A 26,578-nucleotide genomic window follows, 5' to 3' on the forward strand; every position below is an offset into this window, starting at 1 on the left:
CAGCCTGCAAGGCAGCCATACAGCTGCGCACGCCGCTGACTGCCCACTGTGAACTTAGTGCCATGGTTGTATGGGTTTCCCCCAGGCCGCTCTCCCCCTGGTACCCTCTGGCCCCAGCCAACCCATCAACAGGATGGGCATGCTCCAGCGCAACCAGTGCCATCTGGTTGGCTGGAATGGTGTGTGTGGGGAGAGAAGTGTGTATGTACGGCTGCAGCTTATCAGGTTCCTAAGTGTTTATCGTGAATCTGGCACCATTTCTCATCGGAATCGATTGTGTTCTAGGTGGTGCCGTTGCTAGCCCCTCAACAGTCGCTGAATCGGTCCAGGTGTGGCGCCAGTTTTGCAGTCGCAGAGCTCTGCGATTCCTGCCCGAGCGTCAAAACGTAATCTCAGGAACAGAGAGTTCCGCCATGTTTTTTTTAAAGAAGGAGTTAGACATAGCTTTTGGGGCTAAGTGGATCAAAGGATATGGAGGGAAAGTGAGAACAGGTAACTGAGTTCGATGATCCGCCATGGTTGTAATGAATGGCGGAACAGGCTTGAAGGGCCAAATGGCCTACTCCTCCTATTTTCAAAGTTTCTGCATCGTGTACTCACAGACCCCATGGGCAGCCACTGGGAACCTGGCAGCAGCTAATTAAGAGTTCTCTGTTATCAAATGAAAGACAGTGAACTCGCTTCCCTTGTTGCTCGCCCAATCATTGGACCAGCAGCTCTGCAGCCTCAGCAGTAACATCCAAGAGAGGGGGCCGCTAACAAGGGTATACCTCCATTTGCAGGCACCCTTGAGCGAGAGATGACATATTACTTTTCCATCAGGACAAGGTATGCAGACCCTGGCAATCAGAGGGATAACCTCTCCAGTGGCAGCACTGGAGCTGCAGTGGCGGCCATTGTCGGTGGGGCTCTCCTTGAGCCATGGAACCTCCAGGAACAAAGACCCTGCTCTGAAGTCACTAAACGGTCACTTCCATACAGCTGCCAGCCTCTCCACATTGCAGGGTTTTAGGGTTGCTGCTCCAGGAAATTGGCCACCTACCTCCGACTGGTGGGCGGCCAAGTCCTTGCCAATAAAAGTGCCTAGTGGTGGGACAACATTGAGGAATCACCAACCGGCTCCCCAACATTTTACCAACCCACCCTCCTCCCAGCCTATCGCCCTGGGGAAATTAGTAAAATCCAGACCCTGGTGGTAGAATTTGAGGTGGTGTACAGTCCATATTAGCAATTACCTATTATTGCATTAAAGAGATCCAGTAAGTGGGGCATGAATGAACTACTGGCTAATTTGTACAGTGGGTTTGTAAGTATGAAATTGTGGCTCTGAAGACTTTTATATAATAATTACACATCTATTGAACATGACCTGTGATCAATTTGTTATTTCTCAACTATTAGTTTACCATTGTGCAGGACTATTCAGATTTATAAATTAATGAACAACTTTGCATATAAATACTATTAAAGAAATTGAATTTCAATAGTGAAACTTCAGAAATCGATTGCCATTTCTATCAATCGCCTTTTTATGATTTGCAAATTGTGATTGACTGTTAAAATTTTGACAATTTCTGACATAATTAAAGGAATACTCTAGGGGCCATTGGAAAAACTACCGTACTTTATGGTTGTAATTGTCATGTTTTTTTTGCAAACATCTTTTATTTGTTCCAAATGCAAACAATCATTTTTATTTTGTCACCATTTATTCTCCATGTATCAAGCTGTGGTACTATTTTCCATTCCTTCTCTCAAATTTGCAATTGACTTTAAGTATGACTAGCAATGATATACAGTGCTGCGGTGCTGTGTAAATGCTTGATTGTCTCGTGCTGAGCCTATTGTTCACCTTGTGCTGAAACAATGAAAATGTGCATCATCATTCAAAGTATACCCAAGTAACAGCCAATCATATAGTTTCTGGTGCTGCCCCCTAAAGGGGGCAGCACCAGAACATTCTATAAATGTTCAAGAAATGGAGTACCTTGTGATTTCTATCTCCAGCTTCTACTCTTGAATGAGCAAACCCATTCCTTATCACCCCCCAACCCCAACCAAAAGACTTCTGATGTCAGTCAGAAATTAAAAGCAAATTCAATTTGTTTAGTCATGAATGTTTTAGCTGTCTCAGAATATTTTCAATATATTTACACACAAATACTTAAATGAAATGAAAATAGCAGCACAGCTGTGGTTACTAACTACAGGAACAGTATTAGGTTATTTCCCCCTTGACATTGCCTTTGAATAATTTATTTAAGAGGCTTACTCAAAGATGCATCTCAACTAAGTATAATCAATTTTTTAAGTGAGTTAAATGATGAGAGTAAGATTGATTATTTTGCGGGCAGATGACAAGTTTGTTTTAAAGAGGTACTATCTTCATGAAAAAATGTTTTGAATCTTTTTTTGTTCTCAAATATGAAGTAATATAAGTCATATTGTCATGCTTGCTTACCCATGATAAATTGGTAACTAGCTCTTTATCGTCCCAAAGAGAACAAATATTTGTCAAGCATGTAAATCAAAACCATGGCCCTATATGTTATTGAATGTGAAGCATCATAGCCACTTGGCTAAATTATAGTCGCTTAAAATGTGAGATGTTTCTCAGTTGTGTATTTTTCTGCAGGAACCTCAGACTCGACTGAAAGCCTGAAAAGCCAGAGCACCAACAGTTCATCTCAGCCTCTTCTTGCTGCCTCCAATTCTGTTCATATAGAGGATGAGAACCAGGTTCCTTGAGATTTTGAACCAACAACAGAATGACCAATTGCATGTGCCATGTAAGCTCTACTGTCCCTGTGTCACAGACTTGTCTTCATGATGTACTTAACTGTCTTCTTTTGAACTAGCTCGCCATGCTTCATGTTATAATTTGACATTTGCAACATAGATCTTTAGGGGGCATGTGACTCAAACTTGTTTCTTCTTGTGTACTCATTGACTTTAGCAGTTTGACTAATCTATTTCAAACAATGTTCATACTTCTAATTTGTAATGGTTATCATTCTGTTCCATCTTTAAAAGCACATTCTGCAGCAACAAAAATCACTGGTTAGGCACTTTAATCTTAATTACTTTCTACGAATTGCAGAGAAAACCAAGACCGTTCAGGTTTTCATTTTTTTAAACAAAACAATATTAACACTTGGTAGGTTAGCTGAGAAATTAAATTATACAAAATTAAAGTATCATATCCAAGACATTTATTTATTCATGACTCATGATTCATGTCATGTCATGATTCATGACACTAAACCTATATTGAAGCTGTTTTGAGATTTTTGCAACATAGGAACTAACATTTAATGATGCATGATTGGTTTAAAGAAACTTACATTTATTAAAGAGTACCACAAATGTCCTACATTTGTACTTTGGACAGTATCTACTTTTATCACCTGTGCAGAATGATTTTTTTTCTCTCGCTCAAGTTCCTTTTAAAAATTTTGTAAGTTTCCAAACGTGCTGTACTGTTTGGCTTTATTCTTCCGTGTATGTTTGTGAACTGTCTGAAGCCCAATGAACTCATGGAAACTAAACCATGTTTTAGGAAATTGTGTACTATAGGACCAATATTTCAGGCCATTGAAATGTGTACAGGTGATTATTTTCCATTGCAACTTGTAAAGTATCTAATTTCTTCTGACTGACTCCCTCCACACATTAAAAGTGTTGAGCATAATCTGCAGTAGTATCATAATGCATAGGTTTGGATACCTTGTTTATCTGACTACTATTGTGGTATTTCCTGCACTAACCTACACATGAGTGTGGCAGTGAAGTACTAAGGATTTGCAGCAAATATGGCCCATCGGTTTGCTGAATTTTGGAGCAGCTAAAGCTTTAGCCTTCAGTATGCCATTGCTTGGGTTTTACATTGCACCAAACTATTCTAATTGCATGAAATTTTACTCTATCCTGTAATCTAATTTTCCCCAAAATTGTTTCTTTAATAAGTGATGACATTTAATTATGTCAGTTTAACTTGGCCTTTTTGATTAAAATCTTCACACAGCTGCATAGATGTAACTGCTGAGATTTCATGCTATTGCTACTATGCATACAAGCGTTGAATTTCTCCTTAAAATAGTTCTACACTAATTGTTGTTGGTTGATTCCCTTTTGTATGCTCATTCTATTCCTTAACCATTTAACCAGTTTTCATTAGATTTTTATGAAGAACAACCTTGATATCAAAACAAATGGTAAAAATATGCAAGTGAATTTGAGGGCAGAAAAATAATTTGTCATAGCAAAAATGTTTTAATGTTTTTATTCAGTGTACACCTCCAATAGCTTAAATATGCTGACTCCGATTGTACCATAGTCTCTTCACAACTCCATTCAGCTCTACAAAAGGGAAATGGTTAGCATGTGTGTAAGGTTCATCCACACTCCGCAAAATGTGTGTGTTACCTTTTGCCATATTCACATCATTCTTGAATATTACAATTTTTGGTCATGCTTAATACTATTCAGGTGACGTTAATACGCTTTATTCATTCAGCTCCATCTGCTGACATGGTGTCTTTACTCTGTGCCTTGTACCTGATCTTATGATGAAAGTATTTCTTTAAAAATAATTTGTCATTTGATCTGGTGATTGTGATTCAGCAAAATCTGGAAGTTTAAACTGTTTTGGATGAAAATACAAATTTTCTATATGCTGTACTGTAAATAGTTGCTTAGTTGAATGTATTGTGAAATGACATTGAAAACACACACGGACAGCATAAAGTGGGTTATCCTGCAGAATCACATTGGAGTCTTGTCTATTGTAGATTTTAATATTTAGTCGTTCATTTCCATAGAGCTTCATTGCTGCATTGATTAAAGAATGAATCAAGTGCACCCTTTTAAAAGATTGAAAAATGTCACTGTAATTTCATATAAATGTGATTTTGCATTTGTTTGTAGTATAATGTATTGTAATAAAACGTAGTAAGCAACACAAACAGGTTTTTAAGTCTATATTTTAACTACATGTTGAAAAGTATTAGGTGGGTTATCCCTAAAACGCAGCACCCGATCAAGGTAAATGCAGAGCATTTCAGCATTTAAATAATATGTTGCACTTTTTAATCACCTTAGTAAACTCCATGACCAAATAATGGCAATGGGTAGAGTGGATAAACCTTCTAACTTGGGGAGAGAGCTGCAGAATTGTTGTGGCTGGATAATTTTGCTGTTTGAATACTTAACCTATCCTAAATCACTTTATGGTTCCTTTGGTTTTAATCCAGCAGGTTTGTTTGCACTTGTACAATTGTACCGGTGAAACTAAATCCACATAAACAGGCTTTAAATGTAAAAAATAATGAAGTGTGAAACACTGAAGGTAGTTGAACTGCTTTATGATGTCACAGGAAGTTGCTGTGACATCAGTACAGTTATTCTGACATAACCAGTTGTATCTTTGCAATAGAATGTGGGATCCCAAATATTAACATCCACTGTTAAAATACATGGAGGCTAGGATTTTCCCTTAACCAGCCGAAATCCCCCAAATATTTTTGGTCTAATCATAACAGAGATAAATAAGCAGGAGCCAAATAGCTGTTATAATTTTCCATGGCATCCTATTACCAACCCACTCCTTAATGAACAGGAAAAAGTACATTGAAAACAGAGGTAAGGAATTGCTGGATTTTGTTGTATGCTTTTGAGGTTCAACCTTTCTTCCTTATACTCCTGCCCATGCTGTCCTAAAAGTAAAACACCACTTGTAGATATTTGCTGTCATACCTTTGTGAGATTTTTCAAGCTAACATCTCAGAAGTATGGGGGAAAACCACAACAGAAACACTCTGTGAATAGGTAAGTACAGTGCAAGATCCATATTGGACTGGTTTCTGCATGGATGATTGGTCTATTATCAGCTGCTGCTGGTTATATCTGGATGTGTTTGCATTGCTTATAAAATATTTCAGAGTGAAATGTTCCTTGGCAAGTGCATGATTTTAAAAACATTGCAACAATTCCTAGTGGAGCCATGACTTGCCTGTTGCAATGCATCCTGTACCTTTAGGGGTGGTGGTGACGTAGTGGTATTGTCCCTAGACTGGTAAGCCAGAGACCCAGAGTAATGCTCTGGGGACCCAGGTTCAAATCCTGTAGGTGGTGAAATTTGAATTCAATAAAAATTCGGAATTAAAAATGTCTCATGAAGCCATTGTCGATTTTTGGAGAAACCCATCTGTCCCATCGGGAAGGAAATCTGCCGTCCTTGCCTGGTCTGGCCTACATGTGACTCCAGACCCACAGCAATGTGGTTGACTCTTAACCACCCCCTCAAAGGCAGTTATGGTTGGGCAATAAATGGCGGCACAGCCTGTGACAAATTTTAAAAAAATGTAGGTGCTGAATATAAGTGACTGTGAAAGAATTGGTACGGATTTTGTTTAGAGTTATATGCATTCTGCAATACAGTGCAGCTGCACGTTGGATATGTGCTGGCTGAGAAATTCCTGCTTATGTGGTTAAAAATGGCTAAAGATTTAATTTGCAGGAGCCACTGGTTTAGGGTGTGAGGATTTGTGTACATTTTATACATTGCTACATCTGCTTTCATTTTAAATGCAGCCAACTGTATTTCCAAGTACTATTCAGTTCAGAAATTGGCCCAGGAAATCATGTTGAAAGAATGGGCGATCCGATTGTGAAGATCTATTCCAGAGAATGATCCTTTCAAATTGCTGAAACGTGTAGCAGGTGACTTTTGAATCTATGTTTCCCAAAGCTCTCTGCCACTGGGGATTTCCTCACCTTATTTATGGATCTGTTGTAGACTAATGGCTGAAGATTGATTGCCACGTTTAGTCACCAATTCCCCTCATGTGACTGCTAGGATGATAGAAGGCAAATTATATGGACCTTGGTATAATGTCACCTTGCAATTCCTGTGCTCCTGTTCACAATGCCTTGGGAAATAATCTGGTGATTTACAATATAAAAAAGGAATCTTAACTATGCAATACATGAGTATTTTGCTAGGGAATAAAATGGGAAGATCCAAAGATGTGCGGGTTAGGTGGATTGGCCATGCTAAATTGCCCGTAGTGTAAGGTTAATGGGGGGATTGTTGGGTTACGTGGGTTTAAGTAGGGTGATCATTGCTCGGCACAACATCGAGGGCTGAAGGGCCTGTTCTGTGCTGTACTGTTCTATGTTCTATGTTCTATGTAGAGCACCAGATCTTGAGCTGGTGTAGGAGTAAAACATATTTTACTCCATGTAGTATCCTATTTAGCACATTTGTATCTAGGTTTTTTCTTTATAATATTTTAATGGACTGTGATAGTGACCTCATAATGGTTCATTATTGAATAGTGTGAGAAGCTACTAAAAGATTTAGAGTTACAACTCTGTGAGTAAGAAAGTTTCATGTTAATGTTGGTCACAAGGGGAGTTGTTTATTGCTGAGAATGCGAGAAACTAATAGTCCTTGCACAATTCAAATACGTTTTTTGCCTAGTAATTAAATTCAGCATTGCACGAGTTGTATTTATCCTGGTACTTTACCCCTCCAACAAATAGCTACTTGCGTCTTGTGAACATATCCAGAATGAAGAAAAGTGTTCGAGCCGGTTTGGTAAAAACAATCAAGAGGTTTCTTGCTTTCATCTCTGGAAGATATAGAGAATACAATGTGGAGAAATTAGGGTATAGTTATCCATATACCATGCAGCTGTTCTTCTTTGAGCAGAAAAGGTTAAAGGGGGATTTCATAGAAGCATTCAACCTCTTGGCAGATATGATGAAGTTGGCAGGAGAATCAGTTTGTAAAAGAATACTGATTTTAGATCATTGTCAAAAGCACAAACAGGTTTTTTTCCCATTATTCAGTGGGTTATGATCTGGAGAGGAGTGCCTGAAATGGTAGTGGAAGTGAATTCAGTGGAAATTTTGGAAAATCTTTGGATAAACATTTGAAGGGGCGAAGATTGTGCAGGGCAATGGGAAAGAGCGGAGGACTGTGACTAAATGAATAGCTCTTTGAGAGCACTGGGGTGAATGACCTTCTTTAGTGATATCAGATTCCATGAGGCTACATTACATTGGGTAGCAAATGGTGATGATGATGTGATTAATTTTCACCTTATTGCGTTTAGTGGAGGATGCACCACCAGATTCATGTATGTATGATTGCTGTATATAGCCAGTGCAGCTGTTGAGTGGCTGCACACCTCACCAAAGGTGCTAAATTCATTTGAGGCTTGAAACAGAGATGTATTCTGGCTGAAGCAGATGCTGCAACTACTTGTGGAAAAGTGCCTGAGCGGAAATAACAATCAATTATAGCTAAGAGAGGGCAGCACGGTGGCGCAGTGGGTTAGCCCTGCTGCCTCACAACACCGAGGTCCCAGGTTCGATCCCGGCTCTGGGTCACTGTCTGTGTGGAGTTTGCACATTCTCCCCGTGTCTGCGTTTTCACCAAAACAGCCCAAAGATATGCTGGCTCGGTGGATTGGACACGCTAAATTGCCTCTTAATTGGAAAAAGTGAATTGGGTACTCTGAATTTATATTAAACTAAACTATGGCCAAGAGGAGAGATAACGTACTCCAAAGTTCTCTGACATTACCTTGGATGCCATAGTTGTGGAGGAGGTGAGATGCGATCTGTCCACAAGATTCCCCTCAGACAGACTTGCTAAATGAAGCGGCATCAGATAGTTGGATGGTCAACATTAGGGGTCTAGCCCCATGGACCTGAATGCTGTGTCTCAAAGTTCAATAGCATCATGAGTGGTCATAGTTGCGCTTGCATCTTCAAATACCATAAACCACCAACTGCAGCACAAACCCCAGGAACTTCTCAACTCGAATGACTGCAAGGAGCTTGCAGGAGTTGAGTAGCAATTTACATAGGGTTATTCTCAGATCTTGGAATCCATTCTTTCCACTAGTATTATTGCAATTGCAGAGCCAATCATGACACAGCATCTGATGGCCGATGCCTCAGCTTCTATCACAGCAGCCTGGGGGAGTTGCTGTGGCTCCCTGGAGCATGAACCTATTTTCCTCTGAGGATGACAGCATTTGTCCTCCCACCATCGTCACTCTGCCAGTAATCTCGCTCTCAACCTATCGGTCCAGTCTCCTGCTAAGAGGGTGCAGACAAAGCCAGGGATTCTAGGACCAGAGGTTCTCCAGTGTATTCCGCAAGGCCATCTTACCCACTGAATTAGTACTCTTCCACCATAAATACTATAGCCATAAGAGTAACACTATGACGAGCAACGGCACATGAATAACAAACACTGAAGGAATGCACAAGGTGGTTTAGTTGACGATGATGCAATATGGCATAATTTCATTTATAAATTTGATTTGGAATGTTTTTCTTGTTGGCTTTTATTTTTGCATTGTGCCCAAACATGAAATTGAGTATAATTGGGAAGAATTGGACTCATAGTGAATTGGAGTTGCGTTTACCGGTATCACAGTTGGGCGAGGCAATCGCAAAGAACCTGGCTAGAAAGTGGCAATATTGGTTGCCTCTTCGCTTTTCCTTCCTCCAGTTCTTCCTCTTCCCTTTCCACCTCCTTTTCTTCCTTCTCCTCTTGTTCCACAGTTGGCTGCCATTTACCTGTTGGCAAAGGCTGTCACTTCATGATGGTGAGGTTGTGCAACACACAACAGGCCACCAGGAAATTTACCTGTACTCTTAAAGTATGCAGGGCTTCAGCAGTGTGGTGCAGGTACTGTAAGCATTGTTTCAGCACACCAATCACTTACACTCATGCTATCCTCAATATCATCCTGGACCTTGGGGAAGTCTACAATCTTTGTGAATCCGTCTGCTCCCTCTGCCCAATTCTGGCAAGAGGGAGATTGAAATATATTCCAGCATGCTACCGTCAGGGGCCTCACGGTAGCATGGTGGTTAGCATCAATGCTTCACAGCTCCAGCTCCAGGGTCCCAGGTTCGATTCCCGGCTGGGTCACTGTCTGTGTGGAGTCTGCACGTTCTCCCCGTGTGTGCGTGGGTTTCCTCCGGGTGCTCCGGTTTCCTCCCACAGTCCAAAGATGTGCAGGTTAGGTGGATTGGCCATGCTAAATTGCCCGTAGTGTAAGTTACGTGGGTTTAAGTAGGGTGATCATTGCTCGGCACAACATCGAGGGCCGAAGGGCCTGTTCTGTGCTGTACTGTTCTATAAAAGCAAATTACTGCAGATGCTGGAATCTGAAACCAAAAGAGAAAATGCTTGCAAATTGCAGCAGGTCTGGCCGCATCTGTAAGGAGAGAAAAGAGCCAACATTTCAAGTCCAGGTGGCCCTTTGTCAAAGCTCTTTTCTCTCCTTACAGATCTGCCAGACTTGCTGAGATTTTTTCAGCATTTTCTCTTTTGGTTTGAAATGTATTCCGGCCTCCTGGAACAAAGGGTCTGAATCATCTCCCTTGGGCAACAGTGGACAACAAACGGAAAAATGTTACAAATATCACCTGCTCCAGCCTCAAAGGAACTTTACATATTAAAGTTTATGGCTGAGGTCACCTTTTTATAGTCCGTGCAATGCTGTCCTCTCCCTCCCCTCAGAATGCAGTTGTGGCCACATCAGTTGGCAGATTTCAGTGAGAGCAGCCTTACTGAAGTGGAGAGTTCTGACACACTGTTCCTCGCTGAGGTTCAGTTCAGAGAATTGCTCCCTTAACACCCTGGGTGGATATGGACTTCTCTTAAGAGCCCTTTGTCCCCCTCCTCCAGCCGCTTACAGTAACAACTTGCATTGAAATAGTACCTTTTGAGGCAGCACGGTGGCACAGTGGTTAGCATTGCTGCATCACGGCGCCGAGGTCCCAAGTTCGATCCCGGCTCTGGGTCACTGTCTATGTGGAGTTTGCACATTCTCCCCATGTTTGCGTGGGTTTCGTCCCCACAACCCAAAGTGGATTGGCCATGCTAATTTGCCCCTAAATTGGAAAAAAAATGAATTGGGTACTGTAAAAAATTTTTTTTTAAAGAAATAGCACCTTTAACATAAAATATGCCCCACGGTGCTTTACAGGAGAGTTGTCAAACCTGATTTAGATGCTGAGCCATATATGGAGCTATTAGGACAGCTAGCCAAAAGCTTGGTCCAAGAGGGAAGTTTTAAGAAGGATCTTAAAGAAAAGTGGAGAGGATTAGGGAGGGAATTCCAGAGCTCAAGGCACAGCTACAAATAATGGAGCGATTAAAATCAGAAATGCTCAACAGAGCAGAATTGGCAGATTGCAGATATCTTGGAGAGTCGTAGGGCTAGAGGACATACAGCAATAGAGGAATTTGAGAACCAGCGTTCAAATTTTAAAACCGAAGAATTCCTTAACTGGGAACACACGAGAGATGGGTAAACGAGACCTGGTGCAAGGTAGGATATGGAGTTTTCAGTGCCTTCAAGTTTATGGGGCATAGAACAAGGGAAGCCAAGAGGGCATGGGATTGTCCAACTCTAGTGGTAACAAAGACACTACGTAGCACTTTGGCAGCCGGTGAACTCGGGTAAGGGCGGAGCCACTTGATATTTGTTGCGATTTCCAAGGAATTGCCGCAAAGCCCAACAAGAGAAAACTGCTGGACAAGATTTCACTTTTTATTAATTTTGCTCTAGCAGACATCAATATAATTCTAATTTTTTAATACATTAAGGATATTTTGAACAGAGGTAAATTTCACTTTAAAATAGTCAATGCAACAAGGATATATCTCACCAAGTTACAAGCACTCTCATTGCTTCCAGTACAAATGTGGGATCATATACAATCTCTGTCTGTTCAATTCAATCTCTACTCTGTGGGGGGGGGGGGGGGGGGGGGGGGGTCTCTCTGCACACTTAATTATTTCAGCCTTGTGTCGCATTCACTAGCAGCCATATTCCAGCTGAAGTTCCCGGACATGATTAACACTGACAAGGTGCACAAAAACAAAAAAATCTCTCACCTGGGTTCCAACAGTCCTGATGGAACAGACCCCCCCCCCCCCTCCCCCGAGGTTCCCTTATCTAACTGCTTTAGACAATTTACTGGGCTCTAATGAGATAGCAGCAATTATCTTGTCCAACCCACAGTCCCTTGCCCTTCCTGTCTTCACATCTCAGTTCTTTCCAACTGTGTGACACGCACACCATAACACAATCCCTGTTCTGCTCAGCGACCTGCTTGAACTCCAGGATCTGTTCATAAAATGCCAAACAGAAAACTTCCATTTCGAGAGATCCTTGCTTGTTTTTCTTTCACGTGTGTGTGTGTGTGTGTTCTGAACTCCCAAACAGAAAACACAGGTTGACCCAACCCCGCTACACATGGGAATGGGAATCTCTTGAGATTTGATGTTACAATCTGGAAACCAATCGGCCCTCTTTCAGAATACTCTCCAGTTCACCTGATCTTAAAGGGGCATTGCACAGAAAGAAAATACATTAATGGTTTTCCCAAAGCACATGGGTGGTCATATGTTACAGAGATGGTAGTAGGTTTTCTTAACGATGGGCTAAGTATGTGATATTTGTTGCGATTTCCAAATCTTATCTCAAAATTGATGTCGAACAAAGAACAAAGAAAATTACAGCACAGGAACAGGCCCTTCGGCCCTCCCAGCCTGCGCCGATCCAGATCCTTTATCTAAACCTGTCTCCTATTTTCCAAGGTCTACTTCCCTCTGTTGCCGCCCGTTCATATACCTGTCTAGATGCCTCTTAAATGATGCTATCGTGCCCGCCTCTACCACCTCCGCTGGTAAAGCGTTCCAGGCACCCACCACCCTCTGCGTAAAAAACTTTCCACGCACATCTCCCTTAAACCTTCCCCCTCTCACCTTGAAATCGTGACCCCTTGTAACTGACATCCCCACTCTTGGAAAAAGCTTGTTGCTGTCCACCCTGTCCATACCTCTCATAATTTTGTATACCTCAATCAGGTCCCCCCTCAACCTCCGTCTTTCCAACGAAAACAATCCTAATCTACTCAACCTTTCTTCATAGCTAGGCTATGTTGCAAAGAATCTGGTTGAGCTTCAGGCAGTTGCCATGGAGAGAGAATGATATTTGTGGTGGGAACCAAGGACAATGGGTGGGTTTCTCCGTCCCGCCAGGCCAAATTTCTGCTTCAGTACGCCCCGGGATTCACTGTTCCGCCGGCTGGTCAGTGGGGTTTCCCATTGTGGGGCAGCCCCACATAGAACATAGAACAGTACAGCACAGAACAGGCCCTTCGGCCCTCGATGTTGTGCCGAGCCATGATCACCCTACTCAAACCCACGTATCCACCCTATACCCGTAACCCAACAACCCCCCCCTTAACCTTACATTTTAGGACACTACGGGCAATTTAGCATGGCCAATCCACCTAACCCGCACATCTTTGGACTGTGGGAGGAAACCGGAGCACCCGGAGGAAACCCACGCACACACGGGGAGGACGTGCAGACTCCACACAGACAGTGACCCAGCCGGGAATCGAACCTGGGACCCTGGAGCTGTGAAGCATTTATGCTAACCACCATGCTACCGTGTTGCCCCACGCCATTAGGAAATCCCCAGGCTGCCAACAAAATGGAGCATCCTGACGGCGGAGAATTCAGCCCAATAGCTTCTGTCTTCCCAATACTTTGTTGGAGAAGCTTTCAGCTGATCCAGTACTAGATGTTGGACAGCAGCTTAGAAACAGTGGAGGTCAAGAGAACTAGCACTGAAATAGAGCTGGGTATCATCAGTTACATACAGTCGGTGCACTATAAATGGGTAATATTTAGGGGGGGGCCCTAGCTTGGGGGGGAAGAGGGGGGGATGGGGAGAGTTGGGGGGTGGGGGGAAGAGGGGGGGATGGGAAGAGGGGGGGAAGAGGGGGGATGGGGAGAGGTGGGGGGGATGGGGAGAGGTGGGGGGAAGAGGGGGGGATGGGGAGAGTTGGGGGGGAAGGGGGAAGAGGGGGGATGGGAGAGTTGGGGGGCGGGGGAAGGGGGGGGATACCGGGTTGCTACTGGAATGGCCAAGAAGGAGCTGGAGCGTGCAGAGGGGATCAGGATGGCGGTCTGTCACTGTGGGGAACGGGCTGAGCAGGGGGCGCGGGCACGTGGCAGACTACGGAAGGGTGATGGCTAGTCGACGGGGGAGGGGGGCAGGTGGCCCTCAGATCCGGCTGATCACCTGGAATGTGAGGGGACTGAATGGGCCAGTCAAACGGTCCCGCGTGTTCGCGCACCTGAGGGGGCTAAAGGCAGACGTGGCCATGCTTCAGGAGACGCACCTGAAGGTGGCGGATCAGGTCAGGTTGAGGAAAGGGTGGGTGGGCCAAGTGTTTCATTCGGGGCTGGATGCAAAAAACCGGGGGGGGTGGCGATCCTGGTGGGGAAGAGGGAGTCGTTTGAGGCGTTGAGTGTGGTGGCAGACAGCGGTGGGAGGTACGTGATGGTGAGCGGCAAGCTGCAAGGGGAGCGGGTGGTGCTGGTCAATGTATATGCCCCGAATTGGGATGATGCGCGTTTCATGCCGCGCGTGTTGGGCCGGATTCCAGATTTGGAGGTGGGGTGTCTGATAATGGGGGGGATTTCAACACGGTGCTGGATCCGCCACTGGATCGATCCAGTTCTAGGACGGGTAGGAGGCCTGCGGCGGCTAAGGTGCTGAGGGGGTTTATGGACCAGATGGGAGGGGTGGATCCTTGGAGGTTCGCGAGGCCGAGGGCCAGGGAATTTTCATACTTCTCCCATGTGCATAAGGCCTACTCCCAGATCGACTTCTTTGTTTTGAGTAGGGTGCTGATTGCGGGGGTAGTAGATGCTGAGTACTCGGCGATAACCATTTCTGACCATGCCCCGCATTGGGTGGACCTCGAGCTGGGGGAGGAGAGGGACAGTACCCGTTGTGGCGCTTGGAGGTGGGGCTGCTGGCGGACGAGGATGTGAGGGGGCGGGTTCGAGGATGCATCGAGAGGTACCTGGAGGCCAACGATAATGGGGAGGTCCGAGTGGGGACGGTCTGAGAGGCGCTGAAGGTGGTGGTTTGGGGGGAGTTGATCTCCATTCGGGCCCACAGGGAGAGGGGAGCAGAGAGAAAGGGAGAAATTGGTGGGGGAGATGGTGAGGGTGGACAGGAGGTACGCGGAGGCCCCGGAGGAGGGATTGAGGGAGCGGCGTAGCCTTCGTGCTGAGTTCGACTTGTTGACCACCAGAAAGGCGGAGGCTCAATGGAGAAAGGCTCAGGGTGCGGTGTACTAGTCTGGGGAGAAGGCGAGTAGGATGCTGGCACACCAGCTCCGAAAGCGGGATGCGGCTAGGGAGATTGGTGGAGTTAAGGACCGGGGAGTAATGTGGTGCGGAGGGGGGTAGACATTAATGGGGTCTTCAGGGACTTTTAGGAGAGACTATATCGGTCCGAACCTCCGGCGGAGAAGGGGGGGATGGGGCGCTTTTTGGACCGGCTGAGATTCTCAAGGGTGGAGGAGGGACGGGTGGAGGGACTGGGGGCGCCAGTTGAGCTGGAGGAGCTGGTTAAAGGGATAGGGAACATGCAGTCGGGGAAGGCGCCGGGGCCGGATGGGTCCCCGGTTGAATTTTACAAGGCGTATGCAGACCTGTTGGGCCCCCTGTTGGTTAGGACCTTCAACGAGGCGAGAGAGGGGGGGACTTTGCCCCTGACGATGTCTCGGGCGCTGCTCTCCTTGATCCTTAAGCGAGACAAGGATCCCCTGCAGTGTGGGTCATACAGGCCGATCTCACTCTGAATGTGGATGCCAAGTTGTTGGCAATGATCTTAGCCACGAGGATAGAAGATTGTGTGCCGCAGGTTATCCGCGAGGATCAAACGGGGTTTGTGAAGGGGAGGCAGCTGAACACTAATATACGGAGGCTCTTGAACGTTATTATGATGCCGGCGGTGGAATGGGAGGCGGAGATAGTGGTGGCGCTAGATGCGGAGAAGGCCTTTGATAGGGTCGAGTGGGAGGTGCTGGAAAGGTTCGGGTTTGGGGAGGGGTTTGTCAGTTGGTTGAGGCTGTTGTATGAGGCCCCGATGGCGAGTGTGGCCATGAATAAGAGGAGGTCGGAGTATTTTCGACTATACTGAGGGACGAGACAGGGGTGTCCCCTGTCCCCCCTACTTTTTGCGCTGGCAATTGAACCCCTGGCTATGGCGCTGAGGGAGTCGGGGGATTGGAGGGGGCTGGTCCGGGGTGGGGAGGAGCACCGAGTGTCGCTCTATGCGGATGACCTATTGTTGTGTGTGGTGGACCCGGTGGGGGGAATGCCGGTGGTGATGGGAATTCTCCAGGAATTTGGGGGTTTCTCAGGGTATAAGCTTAACTTTGGGAAAAGCGAGCTGTTTGTGGTACACCCGGGGGACCAGGAGGCTCCCACTGAAAAGGACGGAGAGGAGCTTCAGGAACTTGGGGGTTCAGGTGGCCAGGAGCTGGGGGGCCTTGCATAAGCTAAACCTCACAGGGCTGGTGGAGCAAATGGATGACGGGTTTAAGAGGTGGGACATGCTGCCGCTGTCTTTGGCGGGTAGGGTGCAGTCAATCAAGATGATGGTGCTCCAGAGGTTTCTGTTCCTGTTCCAGTGCCTCCCCATCCTTATCCCGAAGGCCTTTTTCAGGCGTGTTAACAGGAGCATTACGGGGTTTGTGTGGGCACACGGGACTCCAAGGGTGAGACGGGTGTTCTTGGAGCGGGGCAGGGATGGGGGGGGGGGGGGGGGGCTGGCGTTGCCCAACCTCTGTGGGTATTATTGGGCTGCTAACGCAGCGATGGTGCGTAAGTGGGTAATGGACGGGGAGGGGGTGGTATGGAAGAGGCGGGAGATGGCATCCTGTGTGGGTACGAGCCTGGAAGCGCTTGCAACGGCGCCGCTGCCGCTCCCTCCGACGAGGTATACCACGAGCCCGGTGGTGGCAGCTACCCTCGAGATTTGGGGGCAATGGAGGCGGCACAGGGGGGAGGTGGGGGCCTCGATGGGGTCCCCAATACGGGGGACCACCGGTTTGTTCCGGGGAGAATTGATGGCGGGTTCCTGAGTTGGCACAGGGCAGGTGTCAGGAGGCTGGGGGACCTGTTCATATGACCGGGACAAGGATGAGCCGGTTTTTTGGGACCGAGGACAGGTGTATTAGGTGCTCGGGGAGCCCAGCAAACCATGTCCACATGTTCTGGGCATGCCCAGCGGTGGGGGAATTTTGGAAGGGTGCAGCAAGGACGGTATCGAGGGTGGTAGGATCCAGGGTCAATCCAGGCTGGGGACTCGCAATATTTGGGGTTGCAGTGGAGCTGGGAGTGCAGGAAGCGAAAGAGGCCGGTGTTCTGGCCTTTGCGTACCTAGTAGCCCGGCGGAGGATTCTTCTTCAATGGAAGGATGCGAGGCCCCCAGGCGTGGAGGCCTGGGTCAACGATATGGCGGGGTTTATTAAATTGGAGAGGGTGACATTTGCCCTAAGGGGGTCAGTGCAGGGGTTTTTCAGGAGATGGCAACCATTCCTGGATCTCCTGGCAGAACGGTAAAAACAAAAGGTCAGCAGTAGCAGCAACCGGGGGTGGGGGGGGGTTGTCTCTTTGTTTTTGTTTTGGGTTGAATATCTGTTTTTTGCCAATGACGGGCGTTAATTTATTGTTTCTCTTTTGTATTTACGGTGGGGGGGGGGGTTGTTCTGTTTTTTTTTGTCCTTAGAATTTTCTGTTATTGTTTTCTTTTTTTGTGAAAATGTGAAAATTCGAATAAAAATTATTTTAAAAAACAAAAAACCAAATGGGTAATATTGAGCTCCGAGCATTTGACCAATGAATGTCAGGTGCTAGATATAACATGCTGGAGAGGTTGACCTATATTTTTACTTTTTGTTGGCAAGTATTGCCTTGTGCAAGTTCACAAACCACACAAAATTCTGATCTGTCCCCTTCTAAACCATGAAGAAAAGCCTTGAGCAAACAACTGAATGAATTCAATAATGATATCTACTTTGTGAAAAAGGCTTAAGGTACACTGCATAGCTTGTTTGTTAGGATTAATTTAAAGAAGGGAGTCCATATTTCTGTGTGATTGTATGTAATTAATCCAAGTGAATCCAATACAAAGATTTGCAGTTCATAATCTAAATAAGATTCAAAAACTCCAAATCTCAAGGTGTTATCAGTAATGAACAGAGGGGAGAGATAGACGCACATTTTATGTGAGGTGATGCTTTTTCTTTAATCCTTTATTCCTTTATGTCTTTTCATTTTTTCCATTGATTCTTTTCATTTAATACCACTGAATCACCATTTTACAGGATTAGAATTGATGTGGGAAAAAAGTTGAACTATATATAGATCTAATTATTATTTTGGAATCTTTGTGCAAGACCTCTGGCGAGTTTTAACTTTACCACGAAGGTAGTACCAGGTGGAACTCTTTAACATGACGATGGAAAAGACAAACAAAATGACTTGATAGCGTCTGTTTATTTTTTTTAATTGGCCTCCTCAGAGATACAAAGTATGATTGCACATTTTCTATCTCCTAAAAGATACCTTCTGTCAGTCAAAAGGTGATCAGGGGGGGCAGCACGGTGGCGCAGTGGTTTGCATTGCTGTCTCACAGTGCCCAAGTCCCAGGTTTGATCCCGGCTCTGGGTCACTGTCTGTGTGAAGTTTGCGCATTCTCCCCGTGTTTGTGTGGGTTTCGCCCCCACAACCCAAAGATGTGCAGGTTAGGTGGATTGGCTATGCTAAATTGCCCTTAATTGGAAAACAAATAATAATTGGCTTCTCTAAATTTATTTTTTAAAAAGGTGATTAGAGGGGCAAAAAGAGACCCTAATGAAAGCTGAGCTGCAGACAACAGTTACTCGTCAGAGGAGCAATAACAACCTTAAAAGATGCAAATGGATGCAAAATAGGTGCATGACATTTCCTCTTAGCATTCAGAGGCAAGGAATGAACATGGAGTTATCCCGGCATAATGTAAAAGGTGAAATACGTAGATGGGCTAAAAGAGCTGAAAAACATCCACAGTGTCATGAATTTGCCTAGCAACAGCAATAAAACAAATTTAACAAAACATAATGGGATGCATTCTGCCAAGAGCAGCAGTAGCCAGAATTCCAAAGGACAGATGAGACGCGACTCTCCCAATAACGAGATTATCAGGACATTTTAGATAAGAATCCGATGTGACTAGTTTGAGTGGAAACAGTTTACCTAGGCGATTGAGAAGATCAATGAGGTGGAATTTGATAGGGGCAGACAGCCAAATACACAAAAGGCAGAATCAAAGTACAACCAAAGTATAATTGCTAGCAGACTCCGAAGCAAGAGAGGCCTGTTGACATCTCGCAGGCTCAGAAGCAATTAAGCCAGTTTCCATAGCCTGAAGTTCAAGTTGACGTTCAGGCCACCAAACCTGAAGTTCAAGTTTTACTTCTAGCAGCCTTGACGTCTTCGAGCCAAGGCAGTGCAGAAAACCTTTGTAAAGGCAGTTTGGCTATCTTCGCTGGACCAGGACAAGACGTTTCCCAGACTTGAGTATCATCCCTTGTGTAACAACTATAAGCTGCTTGGAGTTATTTAATTTGGATGTTGTTTGGGGAAATGGGGATGTCTTAAGGAGCTCAGGGGTTGAAAACATATTTTGGAACAAGGGGTATGTTCTACATAAACTGTGTGTAAAGTAACTTCAAACTTTGGGACGCTCAGAGGGTCCACACTAAATATTCAGATGTGTTTGAGCTTTTTTGAGATGGTTGCCCTCCCTTTAATCAAAGGCCAATCAGTTTAACATCAGTAATTTTTAAAACTTTGTATAAAGTATATATACTTTATAAAGTATATAAAGACAATATACTTTAATTGTCTATAGTAGAGTAGTCCTGTTCATGTGTATGTGTCTTTACTTTAATAAATAGTCTTTAACAATTGTTACACAATGACTGGGCTACCAATTCTCACTGGGGTTTCACTTGTCTCTTCATGCCATTACAAAAACAAATTATACATCCCCACGAACCGGTGTTCCAAGTTGGAAGGTTAAGTTCACCTTGAGTGGGGCAATTGAAGGGTTCCATAAGAGATGGGGTCTATTTATTCTTCACTTTGAAGAGTAGGCCAACGTCCGCTGCTGAGGGGAGGGGGGAGTTTGGAAGGTTGGTATGGATGGGAGAGTTATTTTTCGAGTCATGTGTATTGGCTAGTAGGGGTTCTTCTGTTCTTTTTGCTTTGTGTTTTTTATATATAAAATGTTAAAAACTGAATACAAATATTTTTTTAAAATGGCATTATAGAGTACAAGAGCAAGGAGGTTATGTTGAACTTGTACGAAACACTCATTAGACCTCAGCTGGAATATTGTGTACAGTTCTGGGTGTCACACTGTAGGAAGGTAATGAACGTATTGGAGAGAATTCAGAAGTGGTTTTACAAGAATGGTTCCATGGATGAGAAACTCCTGTTAGGAGGATAGATTGGAGACGTTGGTACTGTTCGCCTTGGAGGGAAGGAGGCTCAGAGGAGATGTTCAAAATCACGAGGGGGCTGGACAAAGTCATTCTGGAGAAACTACCCACTCGTAAAGGATGAAATGAAATGAAAATCGCTTATTGTCACAAGTAGACTTCAAATGAAGTTACTGTGAAAAGCCCCTAGTCACCACATTCCGGCACCTGTTCGGGGAGGCTGGTACAGGAATTGAAGAATAAGAGGGCCTGGATTTAATGTGATTTGCTAAAGAAGCAAATGTGACGTGAGAGAAAACTTTTTCACACGAGTGGCTCAGGTCTGGAACACACTGGCTAGAAGTGTGGTGGAGGCAGGTTCATCCGAGGCATTCAAGAGGGCATAAGACGATTACTTGACTAGAAACCATGTGCAGGGGTAAGGGGGGGGGTGGGGAAGGCAGGGGAATGGTACTAAGTCATGATGTTCATTTGGAGAGCCAGTACAGACACGATGGGCTAAATGGCCTCCTGCGCTGTAACAATTTGGTGATATGACTGCAGGAGAATGATGCGAGTGAAACCTGGACATGCAATTAATTAATTAATTTTGTCCAGAAAAGTGACTCCGGGGCCATCCAGTGTACACAAAGTGAGTTCAAAACAAAATGTAAAAAATTTTCCCCCCTTATTACAAGAGAGAAGTCGGGGAGGAGGCTAAAGTATCCAAATGGTGTTCAATGCAAGGAGAAAGAAGTATGTAACATTCCAGTGATTACTTTGTGGAAGTCCTCACCAAGGAGGTTGCATATAGAACAGTACAGCACAGAACAGGCCCTTCGGCCCTCGATGTTGTGCCGAGCAATGATCACCCTACTTAAACCCACGTAACCCGTATACCCGTAACCCAACAATCCCCCCATTAACCTTACACTACGGGCAATTTAGCATGGCCAATCCACCTAACCCGCACATCTTTGGACTGTGGGAGGAAACCGGAGCACCCGGAGGAAACCCACGCACACACGGGGAGGACGTGCAGACTCCACACAGACAGTGACCCAGCCGGGAATCGAACCTGGGACCCTGGAGCTGTGAAGCATTGATGCTAACCACCATGCTACCGTGAGGCCCCATATGCTCTAGCATGCAATATCCTGTGGTCTTGGGTGTTTGCTGTTCATAAATAGGGCATCTGGATTGCTCAACAGCTGAAAAATAGTAAGTTCCTCAGATAGATTAAGCAGACCGCAGGGTATTTGCAGAGACAAATGTAACTTACTGATGGTCATGTCAACAGTATCAATTATTACCCAGGGAGGCTAATTCTAATGGATTGGGATCTGGAAAATGGAGCTTCCCCACTGACTGGGTAACAAATCACTCTCTTTCCCATTGATTATAAAGTGAGTATGAATACGTCAAGCCAACAAACAAGACATGGAATCATGAGGAATTAATACACAAATTACATCTAATGACTATATACATTTGAAAACGATTGTGAAAATAATTGTGAAAAATGTCACTGGGTGGAATTTAGTGTTTGATTTAAAATAACAATTTAGTAATTTCTCTCTTCCAACATGCACCTGATTTGACAAAGGTTGTCAGAAAAATTAATCAGTAAAGTTTAAGAAATCTTTATGGTTAGTGCCACATAGAAATAGAGTGAGCACCAATAAATTCTTTGCATCCTTGATGAGAGAGTTTTGGATAGAAAGAGCAAGTGTCCAGCCTTCCTTTAGGGGTAGCACAAGTGGATAGCACTGTGGCTTCATAGCGCCAGGATCCCAGGTTCGATTCCCTGCTGGGTGGGTCACTGTCTATGGGGAGTCTGCACGTTCTCCCCTGTCTGCGTGGGTTTCCTCCGGATGCTCCAGTTTCCTCCCACAGTCCAAAGATGTGCAGGTTAGGTGGATTGGCCATGATAAATTGCCCTTGGTGACCAAAAAGGTTAGGAGGGGTTATTGGGTTACGGGGATAGGGTGGAAGTGAGGGCTTCAGTGGGTCGGTGCAGACTCGATGGGCTGAATGGCCTCCTCCTGCACTGTATGTTCTATGTTCTAGTCAACTACTATCCAAAGTGTGTAAAATACTTGGATCACTTCAAAGACTGGAAGAGCCCTATACGGTAAATCTCACCCCCACAAATAATGATTTACCAGGTGAGCAAATAATCCTAGCTTCAATACTTGGAGATAATAGGGCACAAACTAATTTTTTTTTAAATTCCTGCAATTTTCCATCCGTCATTTGAAGTTAGTTCAAACTATTAATTCCCCAATAAGCAGTCAAAGCTGTCATTATGCCAATCAAAGCGTCATTACATCATCCATGCCAGCTGTTACCAAGGCAACTGTGAGCTGGAGGTAATGCCATGGTGTCTTTTTTCTTCCATGGCAAGACTTCTTGGCCTATTTACCAGGGGCCTGCATTTAGCAGACTACTATAAATCTCCACATTAAGATCCAATAGTATCATTTATGAAATATTGTGGGCTGGATTCTCGTTTCTGAGACTAAGTGTTACATAGAATATTTACATAGAATTTACAGTGCAGAAGGAGGCCATTCGGCCCATCGAGTCTGCACCGGCTCCTGGAAAGAGCACCCTACCCAAGGTTAACACCTCCACCCGATCCCCATAACCCAGTAACCCCACCCAACACTAAGGGCAATTTTGGACACTAAGGGCAATTTATCATGGCCAATCCACCTATCCTGCACATCTTTGGACTGTGGGAGGAAATCGGAGACCCGGAGGAAACCCACGCACACACTGGGAGGATGTGCAGACTCCGCACAGACAGTGACCCAAGCCGGAATCGAACCTGGGACCCTGGAGCTGTGAAGCGATTGTGCTATCCACAATGCTACCATGCTGCCCCAAGTGTTGACGGCAACAGAGAGTCTGTGGACTTTCGTGTCAGAAAGTCTGCACCACACCTGCTCCGATTCTGCTACCGGTGAGAAGCTAGCACCGGCACCGCATGGAACATCATCGAATTCCTTGGAAAATGGTGGGGGATTCGCCGGATATTCGCCGGATCTATGATGGACACTCGCAGGGCTGACAAACTGTAGCCGTGATTAAATCCCCCCCCCCCCACACACACATACACACACATTAGCGATGCCAAAAAGATGGGACAGGTTGTGCTGAAGCGCCCATACAGCTGATGGGCTGGCTGGGACCGGGGTTCACATAAACAACCCAGGATACCAGGTTTAAAGCGACCTGTCAGCAGCGTGGGCGACTACATGGCTGCCTTGCTGGTTGCAGTAATGGTGTTGCGTACCTATCCACCCCAACCCCACAGCCCACCTCCTGGTCACCCCCACTACCCCTCCTCCCACCCCCCGGCAGAAGCCCCCCAGCCAGTGGCACGACTGTCGGTGAAGAATGGCGGTGCTGGACACTGTCCATACATTCTCTCTCACTCTCACTCTCTCTCTCTCTCTCTCTCTCAGCAGCCATCACGCCAGGTTCACGATGTTTGAGAGCACACGTGGACCTCGCCGTCGGGAACTCGGCCCATTGGAGGTGGAGAATCGCGGGTGGGCCAACTAATGATATGTGAACGGTGTTTAAACTACGCACAATATGCGTCACATTGATGCCGTTTTCGAGGAGATGAAGCATTGTGATTCGGCGTTATACTGGCGTCTGCCACGATTTCAGCGTCGGGAGTTATTCACCGCCCGATCGCATGCCCAGATTTCGGCGTCGGCGAACAGAATTCTTTTAGAAATGTTTGATTATCTTAAAACTACCTTGTGTTGAGAATTTCACAGCAGCTTGGGGGTCTCATTGCAGTATAATTTGGATAAGTGTGAAGTTATTCATTTTGGAAGCAAAAACAGGAAGACAGATTACTACCTGAATGATTGTAAACAGCGCCGGCCCTAGGGTTGCTGGCGCCCCGGGCAAGCTGAACTTCGGCGCCCTTGGGGGGGGGGTGGGGGGGTGGGGGGGCCATGGGGGGTGGGCATGGGGGGGGGGGGGCCGAGGAGGGGCGGGGCCGAGGGGGGGGGGCGGGGGGCGGGGCCGAGGAGGGGCGGGGGGGCGGACCCGAGGGGGGGGCGGACCCGAGGAGGGGGCGGGGGGGCGAACCCGAGGAGGGGGCGGGGGGGCGGACCCGAGGAGGGCGGACCCGGGGGGGGCGGACCCGAGGGGGGGCGGACCCGGGGGGGGCGGACCCGAGGAGGGCAGACCCGGGGGGGGCGGACCTGAAGGGGGGGGACCCGAGGGGGGGCGGACCCGAATGGGGGCCTGGGGGGGCGGACCCGAGGGGGGGGCGGACCCGAGGGGGGGGCGGACCCGAGGGCGGAGCGGGGGGACGGACCCGTGGGGGTGGGCGGACCCGAGGAGGGAGAGGACCGAGCGGGGGGGGCAGGGGGGCGGGGCCGCCCTGGGGGAGGGCGGCCACCGCGCATGCGCTGGTTGGCACCGGCCCAACTGCGCATGCGCGGGACCCAAGTCTGGCACATGGCGCCCCGGGCGACTGCCTGAGTTGCCGGTGCCTTGAGCCGGCCCTGATTGTAAATTGGGAACGAGGAGTATGCAGCGGGACCTGGGTGTCCTTGTGCACCATTCGCTGAAGGTAAGCATGCAGGTGCAGCAGAAAGGTAAAGAAGGCTAATGGTATGTGGGCCTTCATTGCAAAAAGCTTCGAGTATAGAGGCAGGGATGTGGTTGCCGCAATTGTACGAGGCCTTGGTGAGGCCACACCTAGAGTATTGTGTGCAGTTTTGGGTGTCTCTGAGGAAATTTGTTCTTGCTCTCGAGGGAGTGCAGCGAAGGTTTACCAGACTGATTCCAGGGATGGCGGGACTGTCACATGAGGAGAGATTGACTAGGTTAGGATTGTTCTCGCTGGAGTTCAGAAGAATGAGGGGGGATCTCATAGAGACTTATAAAATTCTACAGGACCAGACAGGGTAGATGCAGGGAAGATGTTATGTTACCAATGATGGGTCTGTCCAGAACCAGGGGTCACAGTCTGAGGATTCAGGGTGAACCATTTTGGTCAGAGATGAGGAGACACTTCTTCACACAAAGAGTGGTGAGTCTGTGTAATTCATTACCACAGGAAGTAGTTGATACTAAAACTTTGAATGGATTCAAGAGGCGGCTGGATCTAGCACTTGGGAAGAATGGGATCAAAGGCTATGGGGAGAAAGCAGGATTAGGCTATTGAGTTGGATGATCAGCCATGATTGTGATGAATGGCAGAGCAGGCTCGAAGGACCAAAAGGCCTCTTCGTGCTCCTACCTTCTATGTATAGAACATAGAACAGTACAGCACAGAACAGGCCCTTCGGCCCTCAATGTTGTGCCGAGCCATGATCACCCTACTCAAACCCACGTATCCACCCTATACCCGTAACCCAACAACCCCCCCTTAACCTTACTTTTATTAGGACACGATGGGCAATTTAGCATGGCCAATTCACCTATCTTTGTCTCCGTATAGGCTGAGGATTTGAAGAACCAGTCGAACGTAACGTTCAGAACAACCACTGAGATGATGGAGTGGAGATATTGCTCTTAAGGTTTTCATATAAGCTATGTTCCCATCTCGCCTGCTGTTTAAAAATCTGGAAATCCCTTTGACGTGGATGTTGGAAAATGCGTGATTGCTGATTTGGTCCCTCATTACCTGAAGCCATTTGTTTGTTAAATGCAAACTGTCAGGTTTATTTTGCTGCACCCTGTGAGATATATTTCAGAAATCTGTAAAACTATTTTAATTCATGATTCTTATTATGGCTTCTGTTTTATAGCAGCAATCTCTATTCCATAACCATCAAAGTTAATTCGGGAACAAGAACGCAAAATATTTTCTCAAATATGAAAGCTCACCTTCACAAATAGCTTTGTCAATGTGTGTATGTCAATAATATAAATTTAGAGAGAGAGAGATGTACACATACACCATATGTACAATTTCAAAGGTTTCTATTGGTGATTCATTACATAAACAATGTAAAACATAATGGCAATATTTATGCTTTAAATTGTTAGATATATTAGATGGTGTGGTATGAAGAGGCAAGAGGGGCCTCACGGTAGCATGGTGGTTAGCATCAATGCTTCACAGCTCCAGGGTCCCAGGTTCGATTCCCGGCTGGGTCACTGTCTGTGTGGAGTCTGCACGTCCTCCCTGTGTGTGCGTGGATTTCCTCCG

General features: G+C 46.1%; 2 protein-coding genes across 4 annotated transcripts in view; both read left to right on the top strand.

Moving 5' to 3' along the window:
• LOC119977973 (E3 ubiquitin-protein ligase MGRN1-like) overlaps nucleotides 1-4,964 on the top strand; it is a 240,884-nt gene extending 235,920 nt beyond the window's left edge. For all 3 annotated transcript variants that reach the window (XM_038819223.1, XM_038819221.1, XM_038819222.1), the window contains one exon: nucleotides 2,636-4,964. Coding sequence is in view for 2 of the 3 variants with exons in the window: in XM_038819221.1 (XP_038675149.1) it covers nucleotides 2,636-2,748 (113 nt within the window). In the remaining variant the exon portion in view is untranslated. The remainder of the gene's footprint in view (nucleotides 1-2,635) is intronic.
• A 383-nt stretch (nucleotides 4,965-5,347) lies between these two features.
• Nucleotides 5,348-26,578, top strand: part of LOC119978939 (forkhead box protein J1-B-like) — an 89,931-nt gene continuing 68,700 nt past the window's right edge. The window contains exon 1 of the mRNA XM_038820883.1: nucleotides 5,348-5,640. The gene's annotated coding sequence lies outside the window, so the exon portion shown is untranslated. The remainder of the gene's footprint in view (nucleotides 5,641-26,578) is intronic.

The sequence above is a fragment of the Scyliorhinus canicula genome, chromosome 15, assembly GCF_902713615.1.
Source record: "Scyliorhinus canicula chromosome 15, sScyCan1.1, whole genome shotgun sequence".
Classification (NCBI taxonomy): Eukaryota; Metazoa; Chordata; class Chondrichthyes; order Carcharhiniformes; family Scyliorhinidae; genus Scyliorhinus; species Scyliorhinus canicula.